This window comes from Desmodus rotundus, chromosome 7 (assembly GCF_022682495.2).
Source record: "Desmodus rotundus isolate HL8 chromosome 7, HLdesRot8A.1, whole genome shotgun sequence".
Lineage (NCBI taxonomy): Eukaryota > Metazoa > Chordata > Mammalia > Chiroptera > Phyllostomidae > Desmodus > Desmodus rotundus.
The window spans coordinates 3337643-3365393 of record NC_071393.1 but is presented as its reverse complement, the minus strand read 5'-3'; the positions used below and the strand labels follow the sequence as shown (position 1 = coordinate 3365393).

At 62.2% G+C, this 27751-nt stretch overlaps 1 protein-coding gene across 2 annotated transcripts; it reads left to right on the top strand.

Moving 5' to 3' along the window:
* The first annotated feature begins 1194 nt into the window (after nucleotides 1-1194).
* Nucleotides 1195-27751, top strand: HIP1R (huntingtin interacting protein 1 related). 2 transcript variants are annotated; one of them, XM_053928438.1, is made up of 32 exons: nucleotides 1195-1376; nucleotides 13703-13766; nucleotides 14214-14356; nucleotides 14597-14653; nucleotides 15765-15845; nucleotides 16931-17007; nucleotides 17281-17342; nucleotides 18918-19058; nucleotides 19677-19734; nucleotides 19823-19898; nucleotides 20038-20178; nucleotides 20288-20349; nucleotides 20607-20679; nucleotides 20793-20976; nucleotides 21072-21160; nucleotides 21243-21359; nucleotides 21441-21542; nucleotides 21764-21958; nucleotides 22889-23036; nucleotides 23145-23231; nucleotides 23530-23637; nucleotides 23787-23923; nucleotides 24190-24300; nucleotides 24483-24541; nucleotides 24868-24898; nucleotides 24991-25053; nucleotides 25349-25449; nucleotides 25571-25676; nucleotides 25785-25908; nucleotides 25982-26043; nucleotides 26163-26369; nucleotides 26649-27751. In XM_053928438.1, exons 1-32 carry the CDS (start codon nucleotides 1284-1286, stop codon nucleotides 26694-26696), a joined length of 3207 nt encoding a protein of 1068 aa, XP_053784413.1. In that variant the 5' UTR covers nucleotides 1195-1283; the 3' UTR covers nucleotides 26697-27751. The 2 variants fall into 2 exon arrangements, 1 of the variants encoding a protein (XP_053784413.1); XR_008427342.2 differs by lacking the exons at nucleotides 26163-26369; nucleotides 26649-27751 and having other exon boundaries at nucleotides 25349-25463; nucleotides 25982-25996.

Genomic DNA, 27751 nt, shown 5'->3' with positions numbered 1-27751 from the left:
GAGAAACAGTGGGTGTGAAGCCAGCAGCCCCCCTGGTCATGGTCTTTATTTCAGCCCAGCTATTGACTGCTGTACGGAGGGTCAAAAACAAGATAACAGAGGCAGAGGGCATAGCCCAGCACCTTAGCAAATAATACGCACTCAGTAACTCCTACCTACGGTCGTTTGTGGCTATTCTGGTAAAGAAGCCTTCCAGTGGTTGGAATGAGACCAAGTGCAGTCAGTTTCTTGCCTGTGGAGTGAGAGGAGAGCCTGTCAAATACTCTTTTCAGGTCCTGGATGTCTGCTCTAGAGCTGGGCAGCGGTGCTCAGCTGGCTTTCAGAGAGGTAGGGAGACCACGGTCAAGGTTATGAAGGCATCACTAGTCCTCTTCTGGGAAGTCCTTAGTAGCTGTATTGGGTGACTTCACACTTATGCTTGGGAGAACTGCTTTATAAAAAAAAAAAAACTTCAGTCTCGTGAACAAGAATTTAAAAAGCAAAACCAATGAAAACAATGTTTTCAAAAGTCCCACGCCACCGACCAGGGATCTCCTCGGTGCACTTAGATGGCCCAGCACTGTGTGTTGGCTGACCCTGCCCTGCCTCTCCTGTCTGCTCATTGTTCCTCGGCCTAGCAAGGTGTCCTCAGGCAGAGACCGCAGTCTCTAAACACCCACCACACAGCCCCGCTTGGGGAACAGCTGCTGTCACGTTAGACATGCACAAACAGGGGGCTGCTTAATTGTCTGCATTCAGACACAAATTATTATGACAACGAAACGGAAAACAATGCCATTGGTCAGATTTATTGAGGCCAAGTTTTCTCCAATGAACCAGACCTCCGGCTGGTATAGACAGGACTTAGTGAGGCCGGGATGGTTCGGGGGGATGTGGGAAGGAAATTGTCCTGAGCCCCATCGGGAGGAGGGAGGACGGACCGCCCAAGGAGCGAGTGGAGTGAGCGAGGAGCAACTGGGGGCTTCCGCCGGAGTCCGAGGAGCTTGGGGGCGGGGCGCGGGGCGGGGCGAGCGCATGACTGTGGGGGGCGGGGCGGGGCGAGCGCGGGGGCGGGGCCAGGAGCCGGGGCTGCGGGCGGGCGAGCTGGGCGGGGAGAGGCGGGAGGAGTGCAGGGGCGGGGCCAGGGTCAGGAGCCGGAGCCCGAGCCGGGGGCGGGCGGACGGGCGGACTGGGCGGGGCGGGGAGGGGCGGGGCGCGGCGGCCTCGCGGTGCCTAGGCTCGGGCGGCCGGCGGAGGCGCGCACATTCGCGCGGAGCCGGCCGGGGATCGCGGGCTGCGGCAGGATGAACAGCATCAAGAACGTGCCGGCGCGGGTGCTGAGCCGCAGGCCGGGCCACAGCCTGGAGGCCGAGCGCGAGCAGTTCGACAAGACCCAGGCGAGCAGGGGGGCCGCGGCGGGCGGGTGGGTGGGCGGCGCCCTCTCCCCTGTCCCCTCACTCGTGTCCCTTAAGGCCTAGCCTGCAACCGCATCCGGAGCGCCGGGGCCGCTCCCCGACCTCGGCCGCCAGAGCCACTACGCGAGCAGGTGAACCGGAGGCGCGCGCCGGCGTCGGGGCGGAGGTGCGGCTGGGGACGGAGGTGGCCGGGGGCCAAGGTGGCCGGAAGCCGAGATGCGGCGGTGGGCCAGATGGGGTCAAGGTGAGCTCGGGGCCCAGGTGCGCGCCGGCGCGGCTCGCCTTGATTTCTCTGCCCGGGCCGTGCCTCCTCCCCGGCTCCTGCGGACCAGCTCCTGTCCCCTTCTTCCGCGCCTTATAAAAAATGCCCCCACCTCAGGGAAGCAATGCAATTCCTTGAAGGAAACACCCTGTTTCCTTTTCCCCTGAGCTGTTTTCCAGGGCCGCGCAATATCTTATTACCTGCTGGGCGAAAAGTTTCACGTATGCAGCCAGACTTGTTTGCCCGAGCACTGGCTCACACAGAAATAGGTTCACACCCCCTTATTAAATACCGGCGCCTGACAGACGGAAACTTCCTCTGCCCCCTTCCTGCACTTCCCACGCGCCTGCATCTCCATCCTGGGAAGGTTATTTTAATCATGAAACAATGGCGCGGGTGTATATTTGGACATGTGTTCCTGCGGGAGCACACGACGCTGTATATCTGGTTTTTCTGTTCTTTTTCATTTTGCAAACACTTGGTGTTCTTAGGCCTTGGGTAGAGCATACCTGGTTATTTCCCAAAAAAGTCAGCCGAAGCCCTGGCCAGGTAGGTAGCCTGGTTAGAGCATCATCCCGGAGAGGCCAGGGTTGCGGTTCCATCCCAGGTCAGGGCACATGGAAGAATCAGAGAGTGAATGCAAAAGTAATAGGAACAACAAATCGATTGTCTCTCTCTCTTTCTTTCTAAAATCAGTAAATAAAAATTTAAAAAGTCAACCAAGGCTAAAGTAGCCATAAAAAACTTACTTTTGAGATTTAAAGAAAAGATTTTATTTATTTTTAGAGAGAGGGAAAGAGAGGGAGAGAAACAACGTGTGGTTGCCTCTTGTGTGTCCCCTACGGCAGGGGTGGACGGGGGTGGGGGGGGGGACCTGGCCAGCAACCCAGGCATGTGCCCTAGACTGGGAATCGAACTGGCAACCCTTGGATTCACAGGCTGGCCAGCCAGAGCAAAAAACCTTACTTTTGAAATAAAGGAAGCCGAAAGGACCCCTCCCACCCTGTCTGAAGCTGGGTGGTGACATTTGTGGCTGCCATGAGCAGGTTCCTTCCCACCTGTCCCTGCAGAGAGCAGTGACTTCTACGGGTGCTTTCAAAACAAGGTACAGTCTACAACAGCTGTCGTTTCGCAATAAGAAAAACTTGGGGATCTACAGCTTTTATGCTTGTGATTGACAGTGAAAAGGGTGATAAAGTCCCTTGGGGCACCCGGGCCTTGTGGAAAGTCTAGGGCTAGAGTTCACCTAGCCACAGATTAATACCCTTGTGATCACGTCCTTTGGCCGAAGGTGTTTTTTTAACCCAGATAGCCCATCATAAAAACAAATGTGGCATTTAAAGTCATGAATACATAATCGATCGTGCCAGGAGCTTGCGGAAGGATGGGGAGGAATTTAATTGGCAGAGAGAATCAGGATGTTGTCAGAAGCTTTATTCATTCCCTGACTTCATTTTTCTGGCTTTTGAGGAGGTATAAAGAGGCCTGATTGCTACATAGAGAAGGTGGGATTGGAAAGGCTAAGCTCATTGATCTACCGCATGAGTTATAAATAAAGGGCAACCTTTAATGTCGAAGAGAAGGAATCTGTAATATAGGTCCATACATTTTGGTGGTTGGTTCTGTAAACAAGGTGTTTTGTTTGTTTTTGCTTGTTGGTTTTTTCCTTGGGCTGAGAGCATTACTTATAATAAGTAACTTTCTAACGGGTGAAAATAGCATTTACCCATTTACTCATTCCAGGGCTCTTTTTTTTTCTTCTTCTCAAAAGACAGTTTGGGTTCCGAGTCTGGCTCTGCTTGTCGTCAGAGTGACTTCCTGAGAGCTGTAGGAATAAGGTTTTGTGCACGGTTAATATTTAATCAGATCTTTCCCAGAAATATCTAGCGAGCTGCCAGCCAGGCTCCATAAACGGAAAGGACCCAGAGAGCTGAGGTTGACTTACATGTCTCCTGTGGACACAGAATAGCACCTCCCATCCACGGATGCTCCTTCCCTGTGGAACATGCTGCCTGTGTCTTTGCGGTGACCACAGCGCCCTGTGCTGCAAAGGACCAACTTGGCCTTCTTAGAACTTACACGCCTTCGCTCGTGGGCTCCTGGGTCAGGAACAGGAGACATGCTTATGTGTTAGCTTTCTTGACAGGCCACACACCCTGCTTAACAGCCAGAGTGTTCAGGGAGGGCGCCTGGTACCAGCGTTTATTGTGTGGTGTGAGTGTGTGTAATCCTAGGGGGAGTGGGCAGAAAGCTGGCCTCTTCTTCCCGTGACTTTAGTCCCTTTAGTGATAAAACCCTTTGCAAAGTGGATGTGAGAAAACAGCGTTGGCTGTTTGTTGTTGCCGCGGTGTGCCGAATCTCGAATGCCACAGGATACGGCGTGCCTGCCCTGGGAACCGGCAGGCTGCCCTACGGTTGAAAAGATGGTGTGGTCGCACGGAAGGCTCCGGTAGGCAGGTAGACCTGGGGCTAGTCCGTGTCCGGGGCCAGGTGCTTAACTCCTGATTCTGGCTGCTTGTCTGTAACAATGGAGATAATTCTAGCCACCTCCTAGGGCTGTTCTAAGGTATAGGGAGATACGGGGGTCAGCTGAATATCAGCCCCTCAAGGATGTGCACACCCTGATTGCGGGAACCTCCAAAGATGTTAGTCCTTGCTAAGAAAATGCTCATCAGCTCAGTAGCCAGGTGGGCCCAATGCAGTCCCGGGCCTTGAAATGTGACAGAGGGAGGCAGGCCAGGCCGGCAGAGAGATTCAGCGGCCGGCCGTGAAGGTGGAGGAAGGGGCTCCCGGCAGACGAATGTGACGTCCTTTAGAAGGTGGAAAGGGCAGGGACTGGATTCTCCCGCAGAAACTCTAGGAAGAAAGGCAGCCCGGCCGTCACCTTGACGTTCCCTCCGTGAGACCCGCCTTGGACTTCTGACCACCAGAGCTGTGGGGCGGTCTGCCTTGTTTTAAGGCCCTGAGTTGGTGGCGAGTTGTTGTAGCAGTCAACTGTGTGTCAGTGCGCTCTCACTAACACACAGTGAGTGCAAAACGGGCGTGCAGTGCTGTGCGACTGCCTGCTAGCCATCTTCTCCCTTCCTTCCCGTCCCAAAAAAGCTTTAAAGTTCCAGAACGATTTCAGACCTTCCACCGCGAGGAGGCTCACCTTGGAGGCCTGTCATGGATGGGGACTCAGCAGAGAGGAGTCCTGCAGACGCCAGATCCGGCCTTGCTTCTTCCTTAGCTCTGGGCCCCTTTGCTTCTCTGAGCCTCAGTTCCCCCTGCAGCACATGGAAATAGAGCCCCAAAGCTCCCTCCCAGGCCAGTGTGAGAGAGGGGCCACATCTGAGTGAGCCAGGCCCGGTGCAGAGGGGTGAGGGACCCTGGTGGTCGGGGCGGGAAAGGAGGTGCAAAGAGGGGAGCCTGTGGAAGCCAGGTCATTGGTCCCACACCCCCGGCCAGTGACACGTCCCCGCAGCAGCCACCGAGGAACTGTAATCTCGTAAAGACGAGCACTTAGTGACTCTCAGGGCTGCCCAGCTGCGGCTCCTGCTAGAGCAGGACTGTCCACTAGGAACAGGGTACGCACCACGGTCCGCCTGCCCACGGCCAGTGGCCATAGTAAGAAGTAAACAGCAACACAGCCCTTCTAACCGTGTCTTTTCCCTTAGCCCGGGGTCTCCAGAGGTAACCGTTCCGACCTGTGATCACTATAAAAATGATGAGTGGGATAGCTCGCCCTCTTCCCCTGCTAAGTCCTCCGGGCCTGGGTGTGTCTGGCACTCAGGGGCTGGTGCGGGTGAGGAGTGAGGACCACGGGGTGGGGGGAGGGGGCTTTGAAAACTACCGGGGCCTGCGTGCCTGGGAGTTGGAGGTGTTTGGTCTGGCTGGAGCCCTGGGCATGGTTTGGTGGTTTTGTTTTTAGTTTCCGGCCAGGAATTTGGTAGAATCTCACTATTAAAGGCAGATCACAGGACGCAGACAAGGGTTTGGTCCCTCGCCTCAAGCTTCTGGTTTGCAAGCTGTCCCAGACACGCAGCACCCTTTCCAGATGCTGCGCCCTCCGCCCTGGCCTCTCTCTGCAGGGGTCTCCTTGGGTGGGCAGGAGCCAGATGCACGCCCACCTGTGTCTTCACTGTCCTTCATCAACACCTGGGGCCGTAGCGCTCTAACTCACTGACCCCTTTCCGGCCTCCTTTCCCTGTTTACCCAAAAAGTACCCGAGTGTGAGAAGAAATCTAAACCACGTGGCGGACAGCCGTCCCACCACTGTCACGGGGGAGGGGAAGGCCTGTCTGCTCCCTGCCGCGTCCCCATGCTCAGGCCTGGCGCCTGCCACCTGCCACAGCCTGGCTAAGCGAAGGCAAGGCAAAGCCCCTTTCTGCAAAGGAGGGAGAGACCCCGGCCCACAGCTACCCTGGGACACTGCCCCCAAAGCCGGATGTGAGCTGCTCCCTGCACACTGACACCCCACCCCCACCACCAGGTCCTCCAGCTGGGGTGGGTCATGGGCGGCGAGCTGTGCCCTGCCACCTGGTTCTACCCTCTTGGTGATGCTCAGGCGGGCAGCTGACTTCCTGATGCTGGGGCTGTCAGAACCCCCTCTCAGCCCCCAGGGGTCAGGTGACCTCTGGGTGCAGATGGGGGTGGGGAGGGGGCTGCCAGTCCTTCCCCTCCCGCCTCCCATCTCTGACGCTCATTTGTCCAGTGACACGTTCACGAGGACTATTTACTGTGTGTCTGTTGCTTGTTCCTTGGGGAGCCTTGGGGTGTGCTGTGGGAAGAGGTAGATCTTGCCTCCCTAAGAGTCTGCGTGTCAGTGAAGGAGGCAGGAGACGGGCGGGTGTGCTGCGGCAGAGCAGTTAGGAGCGAGATTCTGTCTCAGTCCCCTGGTCTGCAGAGTGGGCACGCTGCCGGCCACGAGGACTGGGGGGGCTTCTGTCTGCCTCGCCCGTTCCATAGTGTCCCGAAGGGCAGGTTGGACCAAAGGAAGTAGAAATGGTGTCCCTCTTGGGTCCTGTTCCTGAGCCCTGGTTTGGCAGGGCCCGAGTAGGAGTCGATCTACAGCCTGGCTGGGTGGACCCCAGCGAGTGCCCAAGGTCCCCTTCCCCAGGACAGAGCGCCTGCTTCCGGGGACCCTGTCCTCCTGGAAGATGCTCCAGAGAAGGCCCTGGGGAGTTGGGGCAGCAGCCGCGTTGTGACTCCCTTGGCAGAAATGCTGCCTTCCTGACCTTGTCCCAGGCCAGTGCCCCTCCTGGGCAGACAGGGCTGCCCGTTTGTGAATGAAACCCGCTGGGCACTCGGTGCAGCGGCTCGGAGTGGAAACTCTGGAGCCGTGTCTAGGGCTGCTTGGCTGGGGGACAGGGAAACCCAGCCGGCTAACCTGAGATGCCTGCCGGCCAGAGAACCGAGCTGCCTTTGCCAGCCCGGCTGTGCTGTCGGCTAGGCCTTCCCGTCGTGCACTTGATCTCAGGCGGAACTCAGATACCACCTTGTCCGTGAGGCCACCGGCTGCTGCTTCTCACCACACTGCAGCAGAACTGTGGAAGTGGACACGGGGGAGGTTGGGCAAGACTGCACTGCTTCCCCTCTGGGCCTCCTCAGTCCCACCCGCTCACTGCCAGATCCTCAGGCAGGGAGGCGTGGCCTCCTCTTGTGTCTCAGCGCCCAGGAGCACATGGCCCAGGGGACACACTCAGTAGGCACGGATTCACGTCTCCCTTCTTCAGGCCATAGTTCCCACTGCAGGGAAGGGCTGAGTCTGCGGAGAAAAGTTTAGGTGCGGCGGGATGGTCCCTTCTCCTGCTGAACGGAACACAGTCCTCAAACTGCGGAAGCTCCGCCTTACCGGGGAGTGACTCAGGCCCCTGGCTTGTGGGACAGACAGGTCTGTGGAGTGAGTGATGTCACCAGGGCCTAGGGAACGGCTGGCTCCAAGTCCATTCCAGAGGTAGGACTCTGGGCTGGGCGCTCTCCTCCTCCTCCTGTGTCACCTGCGGAGCTGGGGGGAGAGGTGGCAGTGGGCGGGGCCCTCCCAGGAGTGGGAGGATCCTTCCTGTCTCATGCCTCTCCGCCAGGAGGGCAGGTGACCCCAGCTTGGCCCTTGGTTTTGCAACAAGAGGCTGGGGCTGATCCCACGGGTGTGGCAGAGAGAAACGGCCGTTCAAGCCTTGGGACCGGCGTCACTCCACCACCTCCCCGGTTGTAGAGATCGCAGAGCTGCCGGCCTCAGGCCCCTCAAGCCTGGCGCGCCCCGCTGCTTTGCATGTTACCACATCCGAGCCGCCTCCTCAGCTACAGAAATCCTGTGTCTGCTTTCATCAATGGCCTTTGAGGTGGCAAAGGCGTTTGAATGAGGCCTCTCTGTCCTTCGCACAGCCCTGGCAACACTGAGGCGGAGTGTCCCACCTCTCTGCCAGTCCCCGGCCCTGGCTCTTTGAAGGACGGTTTTGTCCCCGCCGAGTGGGTCCTGATAAACAGCACAAGGGGGCTTAAGTCTGACTCGTCGCAGGGCTTACTTTTAAAGTAGGAGTCATTTTACAGCTGCCTTCACATTTCACTCTCCTGGTCCGGTCAGTAGCTGGAGGGACATGCTCGCTGCCTTGAACTTCACCAGCGCTTGTATTTGAAAGAGCTTTGTTCATTCACGTGTACCCTTTCTCTCGTCCAGTGAAGGTTTATCGGCAGCCAGGGACAGGGCTTGGGGACTGGAGGTGCAGCCGGGGTCCAGACCGACAGGGCTCCCCAGGCCGTGTCTGTCTGCTCAGGCCCGGGGTGGACAGAGAGTGCGGGGGGAACAAGGCAGTCTCAAAGAATAGATGCCCTGAGTGAAGGCCAGCAGGAGGGTCCTCTGCACGTGGGGGTGGGTGGGACAGGCCCTCCCCGAGGGGGCATTTCCACCCAGAGCCTGGTGACTGAGCAGCACAGCCCGCTCGCAGGGGCACCTGCTGGCTTCACCAGAGTGGCAGAAGGAAGGCAGGGGTGGCTGGAGCACAGTAGGTGTTCTAGCCAAGCTGGCTGTGCGCTTGCAATCTGGGTAACCGGGGACGTTTCTATTCCTGCTCCCGGATGGGGAAGTGGTCTGGCAAGGGGGGTTTCTAAAGCGAGGGCTCCCCACAGAGGCAGGTGGGTGGGACGGGCCTGAAGGCTGGGGAGCTGGGTGAGGAGACCTGAATTTGTCCGCAGACACATGAGCCCCTGGGGTGGGGGTCCCCCGAGTCTGAGTTCCCTGCTGTGAATAGGCCCCACGGCTAGAGGATGCCAGATGTCCCTGCGAACAGCCAGGGCTGCAGCCCCTGGTCATGCGGCTTGGCCACCTTGGCGAGGACTGTGGGTTCCCAGAACAGTTCTGGTGCGGAATGGGCTGGGGAGCTATGAGATGTTCCAGCTCCCTGATCAGGGATTGTCCCCTCCCCGCTGGCCCCCTGACTTGTGCGGCTGTGCCCAAAGGTCCTGGGCCCTGTGCCCGGCGTGAAGCCCCACAGCTGATGGGGACTGGGCTGCTGCAAGCCGCCCTTGGCCAGAGCTTCCTGCCGGGTCCTCTGGCTTCTCCAACGGTCCACACCTGGAGTCCATATCAGGCCCACCTTCGGGGAATGGCCACGGCCATGATTCCAGCTGCCTCACTGGGTCTCCTGTCTCCCAAGTCAGCACTTGCTGAGATGCCCTTGGTGTGTGTCTCTGTGTGTGTCTGTCCGCAGACAAATGCCATCGTGGGTCTGTCCAGCCTGGTCCTGGATTGTCTCCTCGGGCCTGACTCCTGGGGCCTCTGCTGGCCCCAGATTGGGTTTTTATTAGACAAACAAGGACAAGATTGTTCCCGGAAGCAGGGGCAGGTGTGGCTCAATGGGACCCTTATGAGAGGCCTTGCGGGGTGTCCCTGCCTTGGCCGCAGGGCAGCGGCCACCTGGGAGGGAGCTGGCGGGAACTGAGGCAAAGCCCAGGGCCCAGGGTCCAACCCCCTGGCCGCAGGAATGGGGAGCCTCCGGGCACTGCCCTGGTTTGAACAAATCCCGACCCAGACTCTGTGTCCAACTGGGGCCAGGCCAGGTCCTCAGGGAGCCGGCCTCCTGTGGGGGGACAAGGAAGGATGTCTGCCCCTCACTCATCCCCCAGAGAGGCAGCCGGGATGGGGTGGGGGCTGAGAGGACAGTGACCAGAGGCAGGTGGCCTGGGCTGCCGTTCCCTGGTCAGACTGGACGGGGGAGGATGTGTGAGGGTCCGTCAGTCTGTGAAGTCCTCAGAGTAGCGCCAGGCAGGGTCAGCAGTTCGTTACCTTGATCTTGGGCAAGCGACTGACTTCCTTAAGCCTCGGATTCCTCATCTGTCCTCACCCAACGGGGCGCCTGGCACGAGGCTGAGCGCCAGCAAAGCGCCATCACTTTGTTACTAGGTTTCCGGGGCTGAGGCGGGAGCTCACCTTCGCAGGCTGCGAGGCACCGGCCACTCTGGCCGCATCTGCAGGGCATGCCCCAGCCGATTTTCCCAGCACAGAAGGAGCCGTGCTGTCTGAATGCCCAGGAAACTGTTACAGAAGCCGCCCTCTCTGTCTTTGCAGACTCTCCAGCTTCCCCCCAAAGCCCCCTGACCTGCTCGTCCTGCTGTCCTGCCTGTGTTCAGGGTGGGGATGGGGGTGGGGAGGGGGCCGGTCCCTGCCCCCTTTCCCCACCACTCAGAGGTGGAGTGGAAGCTGCTCTCTTCCTCCCTGGGACCCGGAGAGGCTGGCAGATCCCTAGGGAAGTGGCTGCCTGCCCTCCCCCCCCACCCAGGACCCCTCCCTCCAGTGCTGGGGTTTCCATCCTGACATGGGCCCTGGTCAGTCCGTCCCACTTAGCCTGTGTCTCCCTGGACGATAGCTCTGCCGTGGCAGTGGGTCTGGCCGCAGCTGGGAGGTATTAACCTGGCTGTTGTCAGAGCTGCTGAGGTGTTGCTGGCCGGTGGCTGCCCTCAGGCGCCAGGAAGGCAGTGTTTTTTGGGTATAGAGCTTGAGAGAACCCACACGGTGGTCCTGGGGCTGGCACGGGGCTGCCGTGCTGTGTAGGCAGACGCAGGCGGTGGAGCTGCTTGGATGAGGCTGTGCACCCGGGGCTGAGCTGTGTGGGACCAACTGCAGGATAGCCCGATGCGCAGCCCGCACCTGCGGCCCCTGCAGAGGGACGTCCCGCAGGACCGGTGTCCCTGGGCTTCAGGTCCCTCCTGGGATGGGGCTTGGCTCCTGCTTCCGTAGGAAAATCTGGGCCCTGCGAGGGCCCACAGACTCCCTCTGTGGGCGCTCTGAGCTGCCTTGTGAGCCTCCCGAGCGCCCATCTGCCCCCGCACACAACGGGCCGTGTTCCTGCTGGGCGGGGCCCTGTGCCTGCGGCCAGCGCTGGGCGGGCAGGGCTGGAGGGCGGGGGAGGCCTGACGCACTCCGCCATGCTTTTGAAAACCTTCTGTGTGCCAGGCACCATGACGGGCTGGGGGTGCCACAGCCACCCGCCTGGTGGAACCGCCCCCTGGTGGTGCCGAGAGCAGGGTGCAGAGCGTCGGATAAGGGAACCATTGTTGTCAGTGGGTGCAGAGCACGTGGAGAAGTGTCACTCAGGAGATTTGGGTAGGGTGGCATCAGGAGGGTGACAGGTGAGCAGAGGCCCCACGGGGGTGGGGGCGGGTCCAGCAATGAGAGGTGATGTAGTGACCTCAGGGAAGACTGGGAGGTGGGGGTGCCTCCCTTAACCTTGGGCCCAGTGCAGCCCCTCACGCCTCCCTGCCCCAGGAAAGGCGGGCCCACACCCCCCCCAACCCCCCCCCCCCCCGTGCCAGTAGGCGGGGCTCGCTAGCTGCTGGCCTGGAGGAGGAAGGGGTGGCCTGCAGGAGGCCCAGCCATCCCTGGGGTGCTCTGGGGACCTGGTAAGGGGCAGGTGCCTGCTCCCAGTGCTGTTTCACCTTTGGTCCTCAGCAACCCCCCACCTCCCTGTCCCGGGCGGCCTGCTCTGCTCTGCAGGCATGGCTTTCGGCTCCACACTTGCCTGGAATCTCTGGACCAGGTGGCAATTGTCAGAGGAGCCAGCTCAGGTGTCAGGGCAGCTGGAGGATGGGGTTACATGCTCCCAGAGACCAGACACTCCTGGCTTCTGAGCTGGCAGCGGCTTGCTGCCCAGAAGGCGCAGCCCCACCCCCACCCGGGCACTGCCCCAGGCCCTCCCCCCAGCTCTGTGCCCGCCCCACACAGGAAGGAGGGCCTAGGGGCAGCCTTACTGAGGACACAGGACATGGAATCAGCCAGACCTGCCTCCGCCCTCATTGGTTGTACGGACGAGAAACCTAACCTCCGTGCCTTGGTTTCCCCATCAGGGAAATGGGCTCGTGACCCCTTCTGAGAGTCGTTGCCAGGAGGCGTGTTGCCCGTGCCTGGCACATCACTGCCCCTGTTGCGCCTGCCTGGGTGGAGTGTCCTTTCTGTGTGGGGCGCAGCGTCTCTCTCAGCAGCTGCTCAGTGGGGCTCGCTGCCCAAGGGCAGGCACCACGGGGCAGGGCAGCCTCCCCCATGTGCCTGCTGAGGCTTTGACGGACAGAGAAGCCAGAGCCTGCCGAGCTCCTGCCAGGACCCTGGCACCGCCAGGCAGGAGCTGCTGCCCCGGCCTGCCCTTCATGCGGAGCGGCCCTGAGGGGCCAGGTGTGTGTGGCCACAGGCCCGTGAGCCGGGCCACGGTGGGCACTGTGTGTGAAAGGCCAGACTGCCTCACCACCGGGGTGGGTCCAGGAGCTGCCCCTCACAGGCCCCAGTGACATCAGCTCCTAGGTCCCTGCGTCTGATCAGAAAGGCCGCCTTCATCCCCACGGGCTGCTTTTCTTACAGAGGAAATCTCTGTGCAGGCTCCAAGTCGGTTCACAGTCCGCCAAAACTGCGCAAGGCGTCTCCACACCAGGCAGGGGCAGTTCCTATTGTTCCGGTGCCAGCAGTGGGGAGGGCAGGGGCTGCTGCTGTGAACAGAAAGCGCCAGCACTGTCCCTTGGGCTCCCTCTGCCCTCTCCCCTCCCTCCTGCCCAAGTGCCCGGGCTTCCTGTTGACAAGGCGGTGACCCGGGGCCCGGCTCAGGCTTCAGGGCGAGTGTGCAGCGGTCCTGGCTGAGGCATTGGGGAGACCTGGGAGGACCGGCTGGCCCGGAGGGGTGTCTGCCTCGGTCAGCGCCCCACCCCGCCACTCAGGCAGCTCTTCTCAGTCCACAAACCCGGGCGTCCGCAGCCCAGCGCTGGGTCGGTGTGCAGAGGCTCGTGAGACCTGCTGCCAGGTGGAGAGATAAAACATCCACAGGTCAGCCAGGGCCCATGGTGGCTCCTGTGTGAAGTGGGAAGGGGGTGACTGACAGGTGCCCCGAGCCGCTGGTGAGGGAGCAGCCCTGTCCAGGAAGCCTTCTTGGAAGAGGAGGCACTGAGCTAAGCGCGGGACGAGCCCAGAGGGCGGGGCCGGGAGGACGGGGCTGCGGCTTGCTCAGTCTCTTGCTCAGTCTCTTGCTCAGCCAAGTGGCAGCAGCAGGTGTGCAGAGCGCAGTCCCCTTCCTGCCACCCCCACCGGGGCCACGGTCACCATCTGCCTCGGTGGGTGGGAGCTGAGTCAGAGGCCGTCTGTGTGGGAGGGAGCTGGAGCTGGGCGCACCCTGGTTTTCCGTGTTGTGGCTGTGTGGGCCTCGTCACCTCGCGTCATTTCTCCGGGTCCTGCCGCAGCAAAGTCAGGATGACCCACGTCTGTTCACGGGGTGTCGTGGGGGCTCAGCTTCTCCCAGCGGCCAGACGACCTTGCTTCCTGGGAGGGTGGAACGCACGAAGGTTTCTGAGGAGAGGTGGGCTCCTGCGGCCACAGCCAGCATTCGTCCTTGTCATCCAGACCCCTGAAAGCTCCTGGTGGCTTTGGGCTTCAGGTGTCAGCTGTTGCTTGAGCTGTGCGCATCAAGCCTTCAGAGGTTCGGTTTGCTTAAGTTGAGAAAGTGTCCGATTATCCATTTCTATGCTCACCTTTCACCGGCAGCTGTGCCCTGTTCCCTGCCCGGGTGGTTTCTGAGCTCTGCCCCTCTGTTCCCTCTAGGCCATCAGTATCAGCAAAGCCATCAACACCCAGGAGGCCCCCGTGAAGGAGAAGCATGCCCGGCGTATCCTTCCCTGCCCCCGGGTCCCTGGGGGAGGCAGGGAGGGTGCAGGGAGGTCGTGGGGCTGCCCTCCCTGGTCTCTGACCAGGATACAAGAGGAGTGGTTTAGGGGAGCAGGGTGGTGCTGCCGGTGGCCACTGGGGCTTTCTGAAGTCCACCCTTGCCCAGACAGGAGGCCCCATGAGGCGCCTGTGGCCCTGGGCCGGCTGGCCCTCCTGCCTCGCTCAGCTCCCATCAGACTCTGAGTCCCGTCTTGGGAACACCACCTGCTGCCCTAGACCGTTGGCTCCAGTTAAATTTGAGGGCTTGACCTTACCCTTTTTCTTGCCCTTGGCTGAGAGCAGCAGCTCTTGGTGACCTGCTGCAGGTGTGGAGCGGGAGGGCTGTGGGGTGAGAGGTTGGCTTTCCACATGGGTGTCGGTTTCCTGCACTTGGCCTTGACGCCGGTAGGCATCATTCTGGGCACTCACCACGAAAAGGGGGCCTTCACTTTCTGGTCCTATGCCATCGGTCTGCCACTTCCCAGCAGCTCCATCCTCAGCTGGAAGTTCTGTCACGTCCTCCACAAGGTCCTGCGAGATGGGCACCCCAATGTGAGTAGCCGCTGTCCATGGGCCCCTAGAGGGTCTCCTGTTCCAGCCACTTGCTCTCAGGGCGGCTGGAAGCTGGGGGCCTGAGCAGACTGGCATCCTGGGACGGGGTCCCTGTGAAACGGAATTCACCCCACCTTGCCCGCTGCCCCCCACCTGGCCCCGCCTACACTGGGCCCCCCGTGGCAGCCAGCGTGGGGGTCCGTGTGCCCTGTGTGGACACCTCGTCCTGTGTGCGCGCAGGTCCTGCACGACTGCCAGCGGCACCGGAGCAGCATTCGGGAGATCGGAGAGCTGTGGGTAGGTGCAGGCGAGCGCGGTGGCCTCCCAGCCTCGAAGACGGTGCCCCCACACAGCCCAGCCGTGGCCCTGCCTGGGGTCCGAGCCCCCAGCACTGGGGCTGAGTGGCAGCAGCACCCGTGACGGGTGTCTTTCCCCTTCCTGCTCTCTCAGCGGAAGTGAGAGCGATGCGTTAGGGGGCGACAGCGGGGCGGTGAGCCCCTACACAGGGCTGCGGCCTTGCTTCAGAAGGTCCGGGACAGGAGGTTCCCAGTGCAGGGCCAGGGCCTCCAGCTCCAGGAGCATCGGCCCTTCGGTCTCTGTGAGCTGGGAGACGTGGCCGTCCCGTGTCCTGGCATGTCACAGCGGCGATGAGAGCCGTGTGAGGGGTGCAGCCTCCTGGGCCCCCGAGACCACTGCTTTAGAATCTCGGGATCGGAAATCTGTGTTTTCTGGAAGCTCCCCAGAAGATGCTCATCCACGGTCAAGGCTGAAAGCCCGGGAGCCTGTGGTCTAGGTCCATGCCAGTCCTTCGGGGTTTGGGGCAGCCCCGGGCGGAGGGTCGGCCTCAGCCTTGTTTTTCCTCCCTGCTGGGGCCGTGGGAGCCCCGGGCTGCTGTGATTTACCGATGCCCCTGAGGTAGGGAGGACAGCAGCAGCCAGGGTGCCATTTGCAGGCGCAGGCCCAGCTGGCGTGGCCCCTGGGGACATGGAGTTGGGAGGTGACGGAGCAGGCAGCTGGGAGGATGGGACACATGCCTGTCGGTATGTGCCTTCCCGGCTGCCGCCAGCATTTTAATGAAGCGCCCCGCTCAGAACTGGCTGCTGCCCTGGACAAGGAGCTCCCTTGTCCCAAGAGTTTCTCTGGCAAGACTGGCCGGGAGGGAGATGGTAACAAAAGGGGAGGGGAGGGGGCTGAGGCCCAGGGGCCTGGCGGAAGCACTCAGGAAGAGTCGGCCGCCTCTGGCGGGTTGCGCCCCATTTGCTGAGTAAGTGACTGGGGGGTGGGTGAAGGAATGACTGTCGGCTTGTCACCTCAGCCTCCTGGCCTGCCCTGCGGGATGCCAGGTCCTGCGGGATTCCCGGGCACGTTCCCAGGACAGTGGACCCTGACCCCACCGCTTTCTCCGCAGGGGCATTTGCATGATCGCTATGGACAACTGGTAAATGTCTACACCAAACTCTTGCTGACCAAGATCTCCTTCCACCTCAAGGTAGTCTCCTAGGGAGGGCCGTGGGGCTGGAGGGATGCCGGGCTCTTCCCTCCAGGGTGACCTGGGGCTTAGAGGAGGCCAGGTTCTCTTCTGTCCTGACCTTGACCCTAGGGCAGGGGTCCCCAACCCCTGGGCCACGGATTAGGAACCGGGCGCACAGCTGCTCCCCATCGCTTGCATCCACACCTGAGCTCTGCCTCTGATCAGATCAGCGGGGCACTGGCTCTCAGAGGGGTGCGAGCCCTACTGTGCGCTGCGCCTGCCAGGAGTCTGGGTTGCACGCTGTTTATGAGAGCCGAGGCGGAGCTGAGGCGGGGGCGCGGGCACGGGGGAGCGGCTGCAAACGTAGACCATCGTGAGCAGGGAGCTTGGACTGCACAGAGGCCGTAGTCAGTCAGTTACTTGCAGAGTCCTATGAAACCCCCGTCAGCGTGGCGAGTGACGATTAGGCCCCATCTGGTGGCAGGCTGTAAGTCAGAATCCGACGCTTATTTTAGTCCGTGGGCGGCCTGCCCATTATTTTATTTACCACCCCGTCTGCACCTCTTCCCCGTGCTGCGCACTCATCTCAGTCACAGTTCTGGTAAGCCCACATGCTAACCCTGGCATGTGGTGGGTCGTGCAATTGTTCTGCTTTATGTTATAATGTAATAGTGGAAGTAAAGGACACAACAAATGTAATGCACTTGAATCACCCCAAACCATCCCCCTGCCCCCGGTCCATGGAAAAATTGTCTTCCACGAAACCGGTCCCTGGTGCCAAAAAGGTCGGGACTGCTGTCCCAGGGGAAACGAGGGGTCCTAGCACTTCATGGAGGTCAGTGCACCTTGAGGCACTTCCCGGGGACAATGGAGGTGGACCTGGCCTTGCCCTTGGCCCCAGGCAGCCGCTCTGCCCTGGCTGGACTTCCCGTCCTCCATCCTCGGGTCTGGTCACTCGCAGCCCCACCTCGGGCAGTGCCCAGGGCAGATGGAGGCTCCACAGGCTGGAGGCTTCCGCAGCCTCTCACCCTCCCTTCAAAGTTAGAGGCAGTTCGGGCCGAGCCTCCATGGGCTACTGTTGAACGGGGGCGCCCTCTCCACAGCACCCCCAGTTTCCTGCAGGCCTTGAGGTGACAGACGAGGTGTTGGAGAAGGCAGCGGGGACTGACATCAATGACATGTGAGTCCCACAGGAAGGTGGGCTGGCCTGTTTCCCTGTTCGTTCCTATGGTCTTCTGTGCCCAGCCTCCCACGGGTCTGTCAGTGGCTCTCGGGGGCCAAAGGTCATGTTCCCAGGAGATGAGGCTGGAGTGGAAGGGATGGGAATTGTTTGGAATCAGGCATTTTTGGCTGAAGGGCTGCTGTCCTATGCAGAGGCGAGTTGACGAACGGGTGGCTCGCACAGGGGCAGGACTCCGGTCCCCACTCAGCTCTCTCTCCCTGACCCCTGTAGCTTCCAGCTCACCGTGGAGATGTTTGATTACATGGACTGCGAGCTGAAGCTTTCCGAGTCAGGTGAGCCGCGCCTCTGGGAGCCAGACTCACCATTCCCAAATTCGCCTGCCCTGCGGGGGGGCGCGCAGGTGCCCCCGGCGCGGAGGAGGGGATGCCCAGCCCCTGGTGGGTATGGTGTCTGCCGTCCCTTCCACCAAGTGAACCCCTCCTCCTGTCCCAGCATAGGAAGAGCAAGGGACAGGGGCCCAGCAGGAGCTGCGTCTTCAGGGTCCTGACTAAGTCCCCTCCTGGCAGAGTTCTTCTGGGCCGTGCTGCCTGTTTCCAGCTGTAAAGCGCTCTGAGTCATGTCGGGCTTCCCAGCCCAGGGAGCTGGCAGCCACTGACAGGAAGTCTCAGGGCTCCCCCTCCCGGGGCCGCAGAGGTGGTTGTTTTGGGTGACAACTTCAGAATAACGTGTGGGTGACTCACGGTTTTCAGGGGAGGACGAGAAGCAAATGCCTTTTTAAGGGAAAATCAGGAGTCAGGAAGAGGTGGGTCAGGATCCCAAGGCCAGGCGGTCCAGTGGGCAGCTTGGAGCTGAGCCTCTATGGCTGGGAGGGAGGCCCTGCCCAGGACGCAGCCGGGCAGCAACGGGCAGGTGTCCAGGGCCATGGCTGCCAGCCTGTGTCCTGCAGTCCCCACCCCTGTGCTGCTTTGGCTTGGGCGGGGGGCGGAATGTGGGCATGGCAGGGGTCCCCAGGAGGGAAGGTGCAGAAAGCCCACAGGCAGCCCCCCGCCCCACCGTGCCAGGGACACTGAGGTCTTATTGAAGAGCAAAGGGACACCCCCTTAGTGCTGCTGCTGCCAGCGTCTCCCTGGAGAAAGGTGCACGGCGTGTCCCCTGCCTCGAGGCTGCTCGGTTTGTGCAATAACAGCCAGGGTGGGAACGCCCTGGGCGCCCCTCAGTGGAGGGAGGCCTCGTCTCGAAAAATCTCCAAAATAGACCACATGTGTTTTCATTTTTTCCAAGGAAGGTGCACTTGACATGTAATTAACAGTTAGGTTTGAAACAGGTAAAGGACAGCACTTAGCTCCTTCCTTCTCATCCCATCCCTCCTGGGCATTCTCGTGTCCCCATGGAGGTTTGCAACAGTCCCAGCCCAGGCAAGGAACAGTGTCGCTGGCGTCTGTGTCCCGCATGGGCGTCCTGGCGGCTCTCCCGCCCTGGCCTCCTTCCCGCCTGTTGTCTTCTCTGCCCAGAGAAGAGGCCGGCGGGGGAGGCAGCCTCTTGCTCGTCCCTTTCCCTCCTACTTGGGTGATCTGATGAACAGCTCAGGGTTAAGGGGGTTGACCCAGGCGCACCTGAGGTTTGGGGGTCACTTGAGGTTTGTGAAGCTGAGTCCTGACTCTCCTGTGGCTACGCGTCTCGGGCCCACAGCACGTGGGCACCCCACCTGGGAGTAAAGAGCCCACTGGTGTCCAGGGCCCAGGACAGAGTCCCAGTGCCCGACTGGGGGTGGTAAGGCCAGGCCATCCAGGCTGTCACCTCCCAGGGCTTCTGTGACAACGTCAGGAGACCTCAGCTGGGGCCTGGGCTGGAGCACCGCCCTCACCTCCCAGCCCCGGTGCTCACGCTGCCCCGCCTGCCTCTCACAGTTTTCCGGCAGCTCAACACCGCCATCGCCGTGTCCCAGATGTCCTCTGGCCAGTGCCGCCTGGCCCCCCTCATCCAGGTCATCCAGGATTGCAGCCACCTCTACCACTACACCGTAAAGCTCATGTTCAAGCTGCACTCCTGTGAGTCCCGGGGGCGGGCCCTGAGGCCCAGCCCAAGCCCCCGAGGGGCTTCTGTTGACCAGTGTCCTGTATCAGAAAGGGAAAGTAGAGAGATCCACTAAAAGTAGCGGCGATGAGCTCGTTGCCTATTAAGATAAATCCCATACTCATTATGAAAAATAACCATGTTCCAAAACAAACGCTTAGTGAGAGCAGGGTGTAGTTCTGCCTCCTTCTTGCTTGCGTGGCCTCGGCGGGGAGCCTCGCGGCCCTATGTGCAGCCGGTGCGTCACGTCTCCGCCACGGGGCCTTGTCCCCAGGAGTCACTCTGAGCACTGCTGGCCGAGGGCACGTGGGCCTTCCAGATATTAGCCCAGGGCGAACGGGAGTCTAAAGTGAGGTCACAGTGCCCCCCAAAGCCAGGCCCCAGCGGGTTTCCCTGGTCTTGGGACTGCCCTTCCCACTCTCCATTTCTTCCCTCCACGGTGGGACCCGGCCGGGTAGTGGCCATCTCCCTAATCAGTGATGGTTTCTAGAACGTGGAGGAACAGGCGGGGGGAAGGGGAGGGAGGGAACATGAAGCCTTGGCAGCCACAGAGCAGCGAGCACAGACAAAGTTCATCAAGCCTGTGCCCCCAGGTCTCCCGGCAGACACCCTACAAGGCCACAGGGACCGGTTCCACGAGCAATTCCACAGGTACTGGTGGGACAAGGCCGTGGGCATGGCTGCGTGGGCTGGGGTGGCCCACAGGGCAGCTCCACCCTGACCGCCCACACTCCCGCAGCCTCAGGAACTTCTTCCGCAGAGCGGCCGACATGCTGTACTTCAAGCGCCTTATCCAGATCCCCCGGCTGCCCGAGGTACCGGCCCGAGGGACCTGCCTGCCGGCTGCTGCCCAGGGGGCCGGGCAGGGCCCCAGGTGGGCTCTGGGGATGGCGAGGGAAGGCTCCCGGGTGGGGTGGGGGGACGCTAAGCTGCTCCTACCTGTGGCCCTGGCAGGGCCCCCCCAACTTCCTACGGGCCTCAGCGCTGGCGGAGCACATCAAGCCAGTGGTGGTCATCCCCGAGGAGGCCCCCGAGGATGAGGAGCCAGAGACCCTCGTTGAGATCAGCACGGGTCCCCCCGCTGGGGAGCCGGCGGTGAGCAGCCCCCTCCTCCTGCATGGGGGTTTGGGGGTGACTGTGCCTCCCTCTGCTCCCTCTTTCCCCTGGCCTGAAGACTGGGAGTCACTGTGCTTTGCTGTGGCAGGTGGTGGCTGACCTCTTCGATCAGACGTTCGGACCCCCCAATGGCACCTTGAAGGACGACCGGTAAGGGCCCAGTGTGACTGCGGTGGGTGGGGCCGAATGGCCTTTGGGGGGCTGCAGTCAGGGGGCTGCAGTTGGGGGCTGCAGTCGGGAGGGGCCATGGGCAGGGGACAGGAGCCCGAGACACCCAGATCCCAAGGGATGGCTGGTGAGACCGCCAGCTTCTGTGCAGGGATCTTCTGATTTTCCTGGTTGACTGAACTTGAATGCCAGGCCTGTGCGGGCCTCTGTAACCCTGCCTGCCTGACCTCTGTCCCCAGAGACCTCCAGATGGAGACTTTGAAGAGGGAGGTGGAGACCCTCCGTGCAGAGCTGGAGAAGATGAGGCTGGAGGTGAGGGGATGCGGGCATAGGCGGGGCCTGGGGCTATACCGCTGCACCCACCACCTGCATGCAGGCCCGGCAGGGCCTCCACGTTTACATCCATATCCTTCCCGGTGCCACAGGCCCAACGGTACATCGCCCAGCTGAAGGGCCAGGTAAATACGCTGGAGACCGAGCTGGAGGAGCAGCGGAAGCAGAAGCAGAAGGCGCTGGTGGACAATGAGCAGCTCCGCCACGAGCTGGCCCAGCTGCGGGCCACCCAGCTGGAGGGCGAGCGGAACCTGAGCCTGCGCGAGGAGGCCGAGAGTGCGTGGTGGCTGGGATGCTGAGCCGTGGCAGGGCCTGGTCCCCAGTGGGGGCCGCTGCTGAGCTGGGGTCACCGTCTCACCTCTCCCCCACAGAGAAGGCCAGCGCCACGGAGGCGCGTTACGCCAAGCTGAAGGAGCAGCACAGCAAGCTGGTCGCCACGCACGCCGAACTGCTCAGGAAGGTGGGTCCCAGCCCTGTGGGCAGTGGGTGGGACGGAGGAGCCCCCAGTGGAGGCAGAGCATGAGCCGGCCCTGCCCGTGCAGAATGCAGACACGGCCAAGCAGCTGACGGAGAAGCAGCAGAGCCAGGAGGAGGTGGTGCGGGTGAAGGAGCAGCTGGCTTTCCAGATGGAGCAGGCGAAGCGGGAGTCCGAGATGAAGGTGCGTCCCCTGAGTGCGAGAGCCGGCTCTGGCATCCCCCAGCACCACTGTCCCTGTGACACACTGTTCTTCCGATTCCAGTTGGAGGAGCAGAGTGACCAGGTAGAGAAGCTTAAGAGGGAGCTGGAGGCCAAGGCTGGAGAGCTGGTGCGCGTGCAGGAGTCCCTGAGCCGCACGGAGCAGGTGTGGTGCTGGCGGCCCCGGTATCGAGCGGGACGGAGGTTCAGGCCCTCTGTCCCCTGAGCTGTGCCGCACCTCGATGCCACTGGGTTGGTTCAGAGGACCCTCAGCAGCCCCCGGGACATGTGCAGAAAACAAGTCCTGGCCTTCAGGAAGCTCACAGTCTGGGGGGATAATGGACATGGGGGCCCCAGAAGCCCTGCTCACTCACCTGGTGTTCACAGAGTGGGTCAGAGCTGAGCTTGCAGCTGGACGCGCTGAGCGCAGAGAAGGAGGCGCTGAGCAGTGCTGTGCGGCAGCGGGAGGCCGACCTGCAGGCAGCACAGAGCCTGGTGCAGGAGAAGGAGGCGGTGCTGAGCCGGGAGCGGCAGCATCACTCCCAGGAGAGGGACGAGCTGCAGGGGCGGCTGGCGGACAAGGTAGGGCCCCCACTGTGTGACAACTGGCTTGAGAGTCATGGCCCACCCGTTGTGAGTGGACAAGTCCGGGGGTTCTGGGTCCATCTTGCACTCCTGGGACATTTTCACCACTGCAGAGAGAGCCCCCCTTGATAAGCAGTTCATCCGCACCCCCACCGCCACCCTCTGCCCTGCTTTCTGTCTCGGACCATCCTGTCGTGGGCATTTCACAGACGGGATCGTACGGCAGGGCCGGCTCCCTTCACTCAGCACACGTGTGCGGGTTCACCTGCGTTTCAGAACTTCCTTCCTCTTCAGGGCCCAAAGATACTGCGCCCTGTGGCTGGACCGCACGGTGTTTACCCATCGCCAGTTGATGGGCACTTCGGTTGTTTCCACTTTCTAGTTACTGTGAATGATGCCGCTGTGAACATCTGTGTACACAGCTTTGTGTGGGCGTGGGTCCATTTCTCTTGGATATGTAACTCGGGGATTGGCTGGGTCACGTGGTAGCTCTGCGTTGCACCTTTGAGGAACTACCGGTGTCTTCTGAAGGAGCTGCACCACGTTCTAATGCCACTGGGAGTGTGTGTGGTTTCCGGTTTCCCTGCACCCTTGCCAGCACTTGCTCCTGTCTGTCTGTCTGTCTGGCCATCCCAGGCATGCCTCGCCATGGTTTCGACGTGTATTTCCTCGATGGCTAATGATATTGAGCATCCTTGTGTGTTCGTTGCCATTTGTATGTTTTGGGAGAAATGTCCAGATGCTTTGCTTACTTTTTTAACTGGCTTGTTCCTCTTTCCACTACTGAGCTGTCTGCCCCGCTCTCAGGGGTCCCCAGCCCCTGGGGGTAGGGCAGGGCCTGCCCTCTGACCTCTCGCCTCCCCAGGCAGGGCCTCAGCCAGCTGCCCCTGGGGCAGGGTCTCTGAGCTGCTGCTCATGTCCCCGCAGGAGTCGCAGGAGCAGGGGCTGCGGCAGAGGCTCCTGGACGAGCAGTTCGAGGTGCTGCGGCGCACTGCCGCCGAGGCCCAGTGCATCCTGCAGGACGCCGTGGGCAAGCTGGACGACCCCCTGCACCTGCGTTGCACCTGCTCCCCTGGTAGGGCTGCCAGTCTGACACTGCAACACCTGCTTTCCCAGCCAGTGGGCAGGGCGGTGCGCTGCCCCCTAGAGGCTCTGCCCCTCACCCCTCCTCCCTGTGTTACAGACTACCTGGTGAGCAGGGCCCAGGCAGCCCTGGCTGCTGTGAGTGCCCTGGAGACGGGCCACGCCCAGTACCTGACCCACAGGTCTGGTGAGTGCAGGGGACTGGACGGGCAGGCAGAGGCCGTCAGCAGGCGGGTGCTGGTCCCACAGGCCCTGGCTGGCCCCTGCCCTTGGCGAGGTTTCCCACAACGGGAGACGCTGAGCAAGGGCTCCCTGCATCCGTGCCCACCTGGGAGCCCTGTCCTGCAGGCCTGGGGTCACAGACCAGGGTTTGGTTCCCACTCTGCTGCTTTCCATCCATGAACCGGGGCCGGGGGCCGGGCCTGGGGCCAGGGTGGCTGCGAGGCTCCGGAGGCATCAGGTCTCACTCCTCTTCTCGCCCACAGACGCCTCTGCCCTGGTGGCCGCCCTGACCCAGTTCTCTCACCTGGCTGCTGACACCATCGTCAATGGCGGTGCCACCTCCCACCTGGCGCCCACCGACCCTGCCGACCGTAAGTGGGCCTGGGCTTGTGTCACAAGGGTCCTTGTGATGGCCCAGGGGAGGGATAGGTCCTGGCATCAGACCCTGGGCTGGGGCCCATGCAGGGGCTTCTCCCAGGCTCCTCAGGTGCTGGCGCCCCTCACAGCCCTCTCCCTGCAGGCCTGGTGGACGCCTGCAGGGAGTGCGGGGCCCGAGCACTGGAACTCATGGGGCAGCTGCAGGAGCCTCAGGCTGTGCAGCAGGCCCAGCCCGGCCAGGTGCGGACCCCCCTGCAGGGCATCCTTCAGCTGGGCCAGGTGAGTGTGCAGCCGAGGCTCCGAGTGTGGGCCGGTCTCTGTTCGGGGACAGTGGGGCTGGGGCAGGGCTCAGGTCCCAACTTCAGCAGCTTCCTCCAGTCTGGGCCAGATGGGGGCTCATGCGCAGGGCCTGTAGCTGCGGGGCCCGGGGCCGGACAGAGCACCCACCCCCAGGGTCCTGCTGCCCCAGCCTCTCCCAAGCTCCCTGTGGGATGGCTGGGGGTCAAAGGTACCCCGTCTGACCGCTGGATGCTCTCCTCCCTCAGGAGCTGAAGCCCAAGAGCCTGGACGTGCGTCAGGAGGAGCTTGGGGCCATGGTGGACAAGGAGATGGCAGCCACATCTGCAGCCATCGAGGAGGCAGTGCGGAGGATTGAGGTGAGGAGCTGGGTGGGCTGCACCCATCCTGTGAAGGACAGACGGCCCTGCAGGGCAGGACCGGGAGGCAGCCCTGGTGTTGAGCCCTCCCCTCCCCTGCTTGTGGGGGCTGGTGCAGCACCAGAGGTCCCCTGCGCCCACGCTGCCCTCCCAGCCCCCTCACGGCTCTGTCCCTGGTGCAGGACATGATGAACCAGGCCCGCCACGCCAGCTCCGGGGTGAAACTGGAGGTGAACGAGAGGTGAGCCCCTGCTGGCCCCAGGCCTAGGACAGGGCAGGTTCCCAGAGGTGCCCCAGAGCCAGAGCTGGGTGGGGGGTTATGGGGTAGGTCCGCCCTCCTGACTGCTCGGCTCCAGAAGCACAAGGAGGGAGTAGGGCGGCCCTGCCTTATGGGCCCCTGCTGCGGCGCACCAGCCTCAGGCCCGAGCTTGTCCATACAAGAGGCTGGAGGCCTGGCTGGCTCCCTGTCCCCCTCTCCCTCCTGGGGGTCCCAGGGCCACACTTCAGATCTCTCTCTCTCTCTCTCTCCCCCTCTCCCCGCACCCCCCCACCTCCTCCCTCCCACAGGATCCTCAACTCCTGCACAGACCTCATGAAGGTGAGTGGCCAGCTGGGACTCCCGAGGCGGGTAGGTGGGCTCTGTCACAGAGGGGGCCGCCCCAAGAGTGACACAGGTCTTGGTCTTGGCAGGCCATCCGGCTCCTGGTGACAACATCCACCAGCCTACAGAAGGAGATTGTGGAGAGTGGCAGGGTGAGCTGGGCTTCCGAGCGGGCGGGTCCCACAGCTGGGCTGGCAAGGCACGGGCTCCCAAAGAGGCCGTGACCCCGATCCCCTCTTCATCCCACTCCACTCCAGCCTGGGCCTGAGCCCACCGCAGGGCTCCTTTGGGCATGAGGCCCCCCGCCCCAGGGTATATGTGTTTGTGCCTGGGAATCAGAGTTGTCGCCCTTGAGGCCCGTAGAGGGAGAAGGGCTCCCGGAGCTTCCAGCGGCCACTGTGATGTCTTTGACTAGTCTGCCCTTCCCTTCCCTCCTGATGCCACTAGGGGGCAGCCACGCAGCAGGAATTTTATGCCAAGAACTCCCGGTGGACTGAAGGTCTCATCTCTGCTTCCAAGGCCGTGGGCTGGGGAGCCACACAGCTGGTGTATGTCGCCCCAGGTGGGGGGCAGCAGGGAGTGTGGTGCCCAGGATCTGGAGAGGGAGTGTGGGGTGGCCCAGCTCTCCGTGGGGTTGGAGACCCAGGCCCTGCCTGGCTCTGCCCCCAGGGAGTCAGCGGACAAAGTGGTGCTTCACACGGGCAAGTATGAAGAGCTCATCGTCTGCTCCCACGAGATCGCAGCCAGCACAGCCCAGCTGGTGGCCGCCTCCAAGGTGAGGCGCCATGCCTGGCCCGGCCTCTCTGCTCGGGGCCCTCAGCTCCTGGCCATGGTGGACGCCCCACAGGTGGCCTGCGCCTGACCCACCCCCACACTCCCCCAGGTGAAGGCCAACAAGGACAGCCCCCACCTGAGCCGCCTGCAGGAGTGTTCCCGCACGGTCAACGTGATGGCTGCTAACGTGGTGGCCTCCACCAAGTCAGGCCAAGAGCAGATCGAAGACAGAGGTGAGTGTCGGTGGCCTGGGGGCAGCTGGGGGTGGAGGGGGGCCAGACACTCAGCCCCCTTCTCTGGCCACAGACACCATGGACTTCTCGGGCCTGTCCCTCATCAAGCTAAAGAAACAGGAGATGGAGACCCAGGTGGGTGTCCACACGCACCCCACAGCCACTGGCCTCCCGGGTTCACAGCCTAGCTCCGCGAGGGTGGCGGGCTCCCTGGGAGAGGCCTGGGGGTGTGCTGAGTGGCATGTGGCCTGCAGGTCCGGGTCCTGGAGCTGGAGAAGACACTGGAGGCAGAGCGTGTGCGGCTCGGGGAGCTTCGGAAGCAGCACTATGTGCTGGCCGGCGGGGTGGGGACGCCCAGCGAGGAGGAGCCCAGCCAGCCCAGTGCCACCCCCCGCAGTGGGACCTCCAAGAAGCCACCCCTGGCCCAGAAGCCCAGTGTGGTCCCCAAGCAGGACCACCAGGTAGGACTGCCAGGTGCCAAGTGTCCGTGCTAGGATGGGCAGGGGCCCTGGAGCTGCCACCGGCCTCTGCTCCCAGGGCTGTGGGGCACAGGGCCTCGGGCAAGTCAGAGAACACGGACCAGCGGGAGCAAAAACGCTGCCCCAACAACACCTGGGGCTCAGCAGCCCTCGAGGGGAAGATGCAGGGGGCTAAGGGGACAGGTGGTGTGGGGCCTGGCCTGGGCTAGGCCATACGCCCCTGGCTGCACCCTGTGAGGCCCTCACCTTTGACTCTTGCAGCTGAACAAAAAGGATGGCATCGGCCCGGCTCAGCTCGTGAACTCCTAGGCTTCCGAGGGGTCCAGCGGGACTGGCGGGCGGGCCTGATCCCCACATGGCTGCCCTGACTTGGCTAAGAGCCTTTAAGGGACACGGTTCGTGTACCAGGTGTCCTGGCCTGCCCCACGGCCTGCATCAGTGTCCCCAAGCCCCCCAGCCCTTACTGATCCGGTGGGACCTGGGCCTAGCGGGACTGATGGGGCAGCTCTCTTGGGTGTGAGTATTTACCTGCGGCAGGACCGACTGTGAGCAGCCCGGACCCAGCAGGTCCGAGCCACAGTGCAGGAAACGCTCAGGCAGTTGCACTCTTTCCAGTTGGAGCTGTTCTTCGTGGGCTTCAAAGAGCAGGGCCTTGGGGGTGGGGAGGCTGGGCCACCCTGCCTTTGGACTTGGGGTCTGAGGTGAGCAGAAAGAACACAGACCCTGGCACGGGGATCCATGGGAACAGGGCCTTGGGCAGAGCAGGGTGCTTGGGGTGGCCTGGGGTCCCCCTTCCTCCTCGGGCCTTGCTCTAGGGCACCTGTGGTGGGGTGCTGAGGAGGACGGGCGGAGTCTGGGGGAGAGGCGGGCTGGGTGCTGCTGCCAGCCACAGGTGCTGCCCTCACGCCTGGATCTGCTCCTGCCGAAACCTGGTGACCGCCCGCTTCCTGTTTGTTCATTCCGACTGGCTGCCCTTGCCCTGGAGGCCCAGTGCTGGCCACTCCCGGCTCCGGTCTCCCACCTCCACCTCCGCCCTCCCGCCCTTGGACCTCTGGATCAAGGGAGCCTTGTGCTGCTGCACAGGAAGAGGGCGGCTCCACCCTGCCTGAGCTGAGGCCCAGCACGGCCTGCCCCGCCCAGTCACAGGAGGCTGTGAATGAACTTGTGTTCCTTGAGAGCCCCCTTGGGGAGTGGCGGGGGAGTGGCAGGGTCCTGCGGTGGCTGGGCTGAGAGAAGAGGACCAGCAGCTGGGCCGCCTGCCCCACCCCCTGCTGTCTGGGGGCGGGCACAAGGGTCCACACCTTTGGAGTTTAGCGTTTCCTTGTATTAGCATCCGGTTGGCAATAAAATGCACTTTGACTGTT